We start from the raw sequence: 9,072 nt of genomic DNA, 5'->3' as shown, positions 1-9,072 counted from the left end.
ACAGGGATGAAAAAAAGCATAATGGAGCAAAATGGACAGGAATTCGTATTGAAAACATACTGCAGAACACACTGGGCCTTAGGTTCACCTTCCAACAAGATAATTACCCTAAGCACAAAGCAAAGACAACACAGGAGTGGCTTAGGGTAAACTGTGGATGTCCTCGAGTTGCCCAGCCAGGACCAAGATTTAAACTCAATCAAACACCACCAAAAAAGATGTCAAAACAGATGTCCAGAGATGGTCTTTGTCCAACCTGCCAGGGCTTGAAAGGACCTGCAGACAAGAATGGCAAAGAAATACCCAAATCCAAGTGTGCAAAGCTTGTCGCATCAGACTCAAGAAGCCTCCAAGTTGAAATCACTGCCAAAGATGATTCAACAAAGTTCTGAGTAAAGGGACTGAATGCTTGTATCAATGTGATAATTCACTTTTTTATTTTTGAATAAATTTGCAAATTTAAAATTTCTATTCAAGATTTGTCACTCAGCAGTATTAAGTGCTGATTAATGTTGGGAAATCATTAATCTAAAAGATTATAGACTTAGGCTGAATCATAACAAAATGTAACAAAAGCATGAGTCTGAATATTTTCTAAAGGAACTGTATATTTATCTTGATCTGTTTGTGAGGATCCATCAAATTCATCATCTCAGTCAAAGCTAAAAACTACCTTCCAGATATTCTGATTCATTAGATTCTGGATATAGACTATTCTTTGTTTTATTGTGCTACAGTTTTTGTTTTCATCAGTTTCTCATTCACCATAGTATAAAGTCATCTAATCCTTCTTCGTTTAGGTAAATACTTCATTTATTTGCTATAATAAACTTAAAGTTGCTAAAAATTGGAAAAAAAAACCTGAACTGTTTATCACTTTACCATTTATTATCCTTATCTAAGCAGGTCCTAATGTCAGTAATTTTAAACTTGGGGTAAAAGTGCATCAGATTAGCAAAATAACATTTTCCTCATTAGTACAACTATCAAGAGTTGTGGCATTTGTTTAATACACTAAATTTCTAACAAATATGCTTGATTAAATGGGGTAGGTATTTACAAGTAAGGTAACATAGGCACTTTATTTTAATCTTAAAGGCAAACTGGTTTTACTCTTCTGAAAATGTCCAAAGCACATTTGCAGGTACGTCAACAAACAAGGTCAGTCACACTGACACACACTCTCAGAAATACACAAGGCAAGTTTCCGTGTGCCCCAAATATCTATACACTTGCAATAACCTGAAGTGACTCTGAGTCAAGGCTTTCAAGTATAAAGCACAATAGTCAAGACTGCTCACAAAAGAGGTGGATCAGATTATGATTTAATTGAAACGATCTGATCTAAACCCACATTCAGTGTTAACACACCCAGCAGCAAAAAAAAAAAATTCAGCAATCAGATGGCCACTCGGTATTTTCCCAACTCACTCATAGTCAGTCACTGGCATAGGTAGATAATGCTGAACTACTTCTGTCCTAAGGATAAAAAGCCACACAATGACTAGCCTCATTAAAAAACTGGATCTATTTTTTCCCCAATATGACATAACCCACCACTGTAAATTCTGATATAATTATAAAAGTGGGATAACCTCCTTATGCCTGAACAAAGGAAGAGGGGCCCTTGACAGAAACTAAACTGTAAACCAGACAATTACACTAGTACAACACATATAATGTGGAGATGGGTGTAAATTACATTTGGGCGAATTGGCCATTTTCGTTGAAGCATTTGCAGTTTAAAGGAAATGAAGAACAGATTTCCCAAACTCAGCTAGAATGTGATGTAAAACAGAACTAGAGTTCTCTACTCGGGTTTCCTAAAGAAAGAATATCAGTGCTTAAAACTTCATCAAAATAAACAGTAACCAAGTGCTGCTGGAAATTGTTTACAGATTGCCTTTATGCAATAAAGCAACAAAAACGGTGGATTTCATTAAATTTTTCACATGCCTTCTTGTGCCATTTTGCTTTGTGATTTTAAGATTTCTTTGAAACATTTAGTGCTTTTACCAGTTTTTTTATGTATATATTTTAAAGTATTTCAGGCTTAAGTGTTTGTCACATAAAGACACAGCAGTAGCACCACTTTTTCCACCAAGTAATGGTAAAATACAATAATAAGGTTTGAGACTAGCAAAAACATGCCACCAAATGCAACAAGTTATGACAAACATTATTAACAAAATTCTGGGATTAAATGCTTTGCATTAAAAAAAAAAAAAACAAAACAAAACAAAACAAAAAAAAAACTTTTTTTGAAAATTTAAAGTAGCTATTCATTTATGAATTTAAACTTTTCACAAATTCAACAAAAAAGGAAAAAAGGTGCTGTGGTCCTTTAGACGTTTAACAATTGTATATAACTGAATAATAAATCAAAACAAAAACTCCTTAATTAGGCCTGTTATTCAAAAATATTAGAAACTCAGCAGAAATGACAATACATGTAACACACATAATTCAATTTGACATTTTAAGCAATAAGTAATAAAGTAACAAACATTAAAATATTCTCAGTGTTCTGCAAAATATTGAACCTGACAAAATATTTAAGGAATCAAATGTATGCTTGAAGAATAACTTAGACACCATAGCAATTTCATGTTTAAGATGCATTTTTACTAAGTTGTCTATAGTTTTAATTGAATTGTGTGATATCTGCAATATAAATCACTGTAAGGAACAACAAACTAACATTTATAATATAAAATGAGTGGGAAGAAGATCAAGATATAAACCAATCTCTAAACATTCTTTTACTTATAAACCTTTGTATTGACATTAAAACAATGCGTTATGTGAGGTGTTCATTTACATACAATAAGACTGCTCATTAAAAGCAGCAACACAAAGGGGCATGTGTGCTGTAAAACAATTATAAAATTGATATACATACACTTGTCTTTTTCATTTTCCGTTTCAACTTCATTGAACAGGCTCTGGTTTAACCACACCAAGTGCCAGCCGGTGTAATAAAAATGACTACGTAAAGGATCTGTAGCTATTATGTTTAGATCATATTATTATGCCATTGTGCACATAAATAACCTGCTGCTATTACTTCACATACTAATGGCATTGTGCATATACATCTGGTTGCTATACATTGTATGTTTTAAAATGGTATGCATGTTAGACAGTCAGTCAGTCATTGTCCAACCCGCTATATATCCTAACACAGGGTCACGGGGGTCTGCTGGAGCCAATCCCAGCCAACACAGGGTGGAAGGTCTTTCACTTTTTTCCTAGATTTGTATGCATTTCATGCCAGGTGGGAAACTGGGATACAAAGCAAAAAGGTAAAAACTGAATAGTGATATTATAACACTGATTCAAAGAAAAATACTACCACATTTACATGACACTTAGAGTAGTCTACTTTTGGAAACATCAAGAGCTTTTTACATCGTATTCCATATACATCAAGGGTGAAAAAAAATTGGTACCATATCTTAAAGTACAAAGTTACACTCTTTTGGAAGCTTAAGCTCTCCAGTGCATAAAAAGGCTTTAAGACTGTATGCACTGCTATTCCCGCATGTCATGAAAATATGGTGTATCCTGTTTTCTTGGCTAAATTTCAACTTCTGGCGATATATCTTGGCATACATTTTACATTGTGATGACCAAAACTGACTAATGAAAGTTAAGTGGCATGTTTAGTGGGATTCTCCATTTACTGATGATCCTTCTCCCCGAGGAGATGATGACCTGGACATTGCTCGTTCTGTGTTGTCGGAACTGGAGCCACTCTGGCTGTGCTGATCAGCAGATGTAGCACTGGAAGCAGGTGTGGACTTTGTTTTCTCCTTAAAGTCTGTGATAATAACAGTCAGGTCTCCTACTGTCACTTCCAAATGTTGAGCACTGCTTCTGTCCACGTTTTTTAATCTTGGCCTGTTCATACAGAAAGCAAACATGTTTATAAGAGGAAATGAGCTGCATGGCAATGTCAAAAACATACATTTTGTATAGATCTCCATTTCCATTATTAAGAATATTTAGTACAGCTTAATTCAATGACACCATGTAGACTAAAGTCAATATCACTATCAACTTAAACTGCATATTTCAAACACACTCTTATTGTGTAATTATGAGTTCTGGTGACTTGTAGCCACAAATACAGCCTGATGCTTTGCCATATTTAAGGTCTGACTAATCTAGTGCTTTAAAGCTCTGAATAGTTTCAGGATTCTTATGAAGCTCTCAAATTCAACATAATGCATAGAAGAAAATGTATTAGTAAATGTATTAAATCAAAAATTGAAAGAAGGCTTAGCAGAACTCAGCAACAGACTTCAATTTTCCCACTTCCTCTTAAGAAATTGCAAGTACCTCTCCTGCAGGAGGTAACCACAGTAAATCTTCTTTAGATTACACTACCTCAGATGGTCCCTCTGATCTGGAGCAGGTGCAGTTCTCTTGTACAATGATCCTGCAATGTTGAAAGCTTTATCATAGCATGCAGAACATGTCCCACAACCTGACAGAGGAACCTCATTTAATCTAATTGTACTTCACACTTCTAATACTGTATATCAAGCATATATTTTGAACCACTGCAGTCTTACCACTGAGGACCACATCACCCTATGTAATGGGCTCAGTCACAGAAGTGCAGCCATCGGCCAATAGGAAGCAATGCATGAAGAACCTATTAAGAAGACATCTACTCCAGAATCAGGAACTTCACAAAATGTTCTTTCCAGTGATAGAAAATATTCAGTCAAGGTGAATATTTCCTAATCCTTGCCAAAAACAACATGGGTACTTTCTGAATCATATGTGGGCATTCTCTCCTAAGCTTCCCTAATATGACTTCAATAATTCTAGCTCTCTAGTACACCTCACATACTGCTATACAGGGACATTTATCTCAGATTTACAGGTAAAGCATCCTTTAGCTTGAAGTTTTCCTTCATACTAGGTACCTACAAGTGTGGGTTGTCAGTGTGATAATACCAAACACTATTTGGCAAGAACTTGCTAATACCATTAATGAATTTAACGTGATCAATTCATATTTTCCTATCCACTTATCACACTAAAGATGTGAAACAACCTCTTCTGGAAGTAAGATTTCAACAAATCTTAAACAGAATTGTTCACTGGGTGTTCCCAAGACACCATAATACCTGTGTGTGTCTTCTAAAACTTTCCTAACAATTTCCCAGTCATCCAAGGAAAATCACAACTCAGTGTTGTGGCCCCTCAACCCCTGACCACATAATGCCTCACTTCGAATAACGTTACTGCAAAAATCAATCACTCTTCTATCTCCTAAAGTGCTCTGACAGCAATTATACTTGCAAGTAATCTTGTGTCTGAAGATAGCGTTTATTACACAACATTTGTCAGTTCAATCACTATTCGCCAATGTAAACGTCAGACTACATATACACAATTGAGACATGTCTCTTGTAGAAATGTATAAGTGATGCACAAGAGAAGGAACACAGCTAGAAATAGATTAGGCTGAACAATTCTACAACCTGTCATCTATGTACAGTATTAGCAAATTCAGAAAGAGTACAGTTTTCAAGTCTCTGGTGTTTAAAAAAAGGGTGGAAGTTCTGGTGTCCCACCTTTGGTGGACAAAAACAGAAATGTGTGTTGGGCTGCTAACAAAGAAGCCATATACACAAGGACAGAGGCAAATTTATTTACTGAGGAGGCCTAAATCATTTGGTGTGCACTTTTCTGCACGCTCCATCAGCCTGTAGTTCATGTGAGCTGTTTTATATATTACTATACTGAAGTAGTAGCATGAGAACAGGAGTCTATTGTGGACATGTTGACTAAGCTGCGGAGTATGATCAAACTGCTTCAGATTAAATCTTTGTCATCTGGCCAAGCACTATCAGCCAAGACAAATTCTGCAACAGTGTGCCAGGGAGCATTTTCAGTATTCAATCTCTTCATCTTACAGTTTCACATTAAGGCTATGTCACATTAGAAAAACTTTTCTAGTGATTTTCATTTGTAGCCTTCACTTACATAATCTTAGCCAATCAGAGGCAGTTGGTCACACGCTAGCATAAAGCAAGTCTTCTAATGTGACACACCCAACAACTGAGACCAGTTAGTCTGCGACTGGCTAAGATAAAATTGAACTTGTTGAGTTGAGAACCAATGAGCATTCACCTAGAAGTACAATACATAAAATATAGCAATGAGAAATACAGAACCTCAAATAGAAGAGAAGCTCATCTGTCTGATGTATCATGTTCAACGTACTAAAACAGAATGGAAACAAGAAAAAATAAGGGTCAAAACTGCGGCTAAACAAAATACAGCTATTAACCCTTCATACAGTGCTAGTTCAGACAGGTAGCACAGATGCTGTAGATATTTCAGATAGAAGAAAAGCTCCTCTGTCTAATGTCTCCTTTTTACACACTATAACAGAATGGAAAACGTTCAGCAATAATACTCTGGTAGGCTGTGACATTAAAACAATGCTCAGTTTGTACTAAGGGGCCCAAACTGTGCCAAGAAAATATTCCCCACATCATAACACCAGCCCGAACCCTTGATACAAGGCAGGACGGATCCATGCTTTCATGTTATTGATGCCAAGTTCTGACCCTATCATCTGAACATCGCAGCAGAAATCACGACTCATCAGACCAGGCAACATTTATCCAATCTTCTGTTGTCCAATTCTGATGAGCCCGAGTGCATTGTAGCCTCAGTTGCCTGTTCTTAGCTGACAGGAGTGGCACCCTACGCGATCTCCTGCTTCTGTAGTCAATCCACTTCAAGATTCAACATGTTGGACACATTCAGAGACACTCTTCTGCATACCTCGGTTGTAACGAGTGGTTATTTGGGTTACTGTTGCCTTTCTATCAGCTTGAACCAGTCTGCCCATTCTTCTCTAACCTCTGACAATAACAAGGCATTGTTGCCATTTTGGGACCATTCCCTGTAAACCACAGAGTAGGTTGTGCGTGGAAATCTCAGTAGATCAGCATATTCTGAAATACTCAGACCTGTCTGGCACCAACAACCATATCACCTTCAAAGTCACTTAAATCACCTTTCTTCCCCATTCTAATGTTTGGTTAGAACTTCAGCTGGTTGTCTTGGCAATGTCTTCATGCCTAAATGTATTGAGTTGCTGCCATGTGATAGGATGATTTAGTGCTGGGCGGTATACCGGTTCATACCAAAAAACGTTTTTTATTTTTGTTATGATATGGATTTTTCCTATACTGCGACACAGGTTTAAATAGCCTAAACAACATTCAGAACGTGGCGCAGCAGGAAACTGTTTAAGAAGGGGACCTTTTTCACTACTGTACCGCTAAACAAACATGCAACAGAGCACATGCGTTAGTGGAGGTACTGAGCGGTGAAAACGGATAGAGAACATTCCGAAACTGAAGCTGTAGAAGACGATAAAGTTGAACATGATGACACAGAAGAACTTTTGCCGAAAAAAGGAGCCGTGTCTGTTATCTGGAGATACTTTGGTTTTAAAAGGTCGGATGTGGACCATTATGTTCAAATGTGGGAATACTGTTTCTATACTACTGGATAATACTGCAAGCCAAGTTGTACTTGTTTTATTATTTTTCAATACTGTGTAATGTACCGGGGTACTGTGTAATAGTGTGACAACATGTTGACTTTATTCTCGTAATCTGTCATTAAAGAAGAACATCGTAAACTAAACTTCATCTTAAAATAAATATTTAATTTACTAGATTTTTTCAAACCCCGTCATAAGTTATGTAGTACATTAAATGCTTTATGTTAAGTGTTCCCCAAGCCATGTTAATCCTTTCGTGCTTCTTAAACTGACTTCCTCTTGCACCAAGAGGAGGCGCAGGCAGTGCTCGCCACACACAATACATTCACTTCATGATATTCCTGCTCCCTGAACATTTAAAATGCTAAGATCACTACTTGATATAATGTTCATGATGAAATGCATTAAAGCATGTATTAATCTTGCTGGGGCATGGAGGTTGCACTGCTGCCTCACAGCAAGGGGGTCCCGGGTGTTCCCTGCCTTGAATTTGCATGTTTTTCTGGTGGGTTTACTCGGCATGCTTCAGTTTCCTTTCAAGGTCATGTAGGATGTGGGGTTTTGTTATGCTATGTGACCCTGCTAGTGTATGTGTTGCTTATACTCATCCTGTGGTGTGCTGGTGCCTCGTTCAGGATTTGCTCCTGCCTCGCGCACAATGCTTGTTGTGATGGACGCAATCCTGAAAGGATGGCATATAAGGATGGCACATGTATAATGAAGATTTTTTTTTAAAGTTTTGAACACTCCGTGGTCCAACATTTATCTTAGAATACATTTACTTCATGATATTCCTGCTCTCTGAATATTTAGAATGTTGTGTGGTAATCCCTGCCTGTGTTTCCTCTTAGTGCGGAGGAAGTCAGTTTAAGAAGCGCATAGCGATTAAAAACTGGGTCGGGGAACACTTAACACAAAACATTTAATGTGCTACATTAACTTATGATGGTGTTTGAAAAAATCGAGTAAATTAAACCTTGATTTTTGGGTGAAGTTTATTTTACAACATTCTACTTGTAATATAGAATAAAGTGGAAATGTCGACTTTAATCTCGACATAAGCGTCGAGAATAAAGTGGAAATGTCGAGAATAAGTCAACATATCGACTTTATTCTCAACAGTTTTTTTTTTTCCTTCACTGTGGCCCTAATAAGCTTCCGTATGGCTATACCACAAATAGCATTATAAATGCAAGTTGCAGTTTTATTATTTATGTATATAGCTTAGCTTGAAGCAAGGTCCATATTAATGCAATTTGCCTTAATGATGGTCCAGTTGGTAAAGATGTCTCACCAAGTTGCACTTGTTTTATTTTATTTTTATTTGGTGAATACTGTAATACACCTGGGCTTGAAGTCTTGAAGTAATAGTATTATTACTTGAAGTTGCATTATTATTTATTTTATTGTTATTATTTATTAGTTTAAATATTATGCAGTTTAATGATGGTATAAAGTTGTTTAAAAAGTCACTTTAACGTGTCAGTGGACAGAGATTGTTAACATTAACAGAAAGTGTAGTTGGT

The 9,072-nt window shown here is 36.6% G+C and overlaps 1 protein-coding gene across 1 annotated transcript in view; it reads right to left on the bottom strand.

Moving 5' to 3' along the window:
- Positions 1 to 1,063: 1,063 nt before the first annotated feature.
- The window catches only part of yaf2 (YY1 associated factor 2), a 56,996-nt gene continuing 48,987 nt past the window's right edge, over positions 1,064 to 9,072 (bottom strand). Inside the window, exon 4 of the mRNA XM_039760903.1 lies at positions 1,064 to 3,903. Coding sequence (XP_039616837.1) covers positions 3,666 to 3,903 — 238 coding nt within the window. The 3' untranslated portion in view covers positions 1,064 to 3,665. The remainder of the gene's footprint in view (positions 3,904 to 9,072) is intronic.

This window comes from Polypterus senegalus, chromosome 8, assembly GCF_016835505.1.
Source record: "Polypterus senegalus isolate Bchr_013 chromosome 8, ASM1683550v1, whole genome shotgun sequence".
Classification (NCBI taxonomy): domain Eukaryota; kingdom Metazoa; phylum Chordata; class Cladistia; order Polypteriformes; family Polypteridae; genus Polypterus; species Polypterus senegalus.
This window is presented reverse-complemented; position numbering and strand designations above follow the sequence as displayed.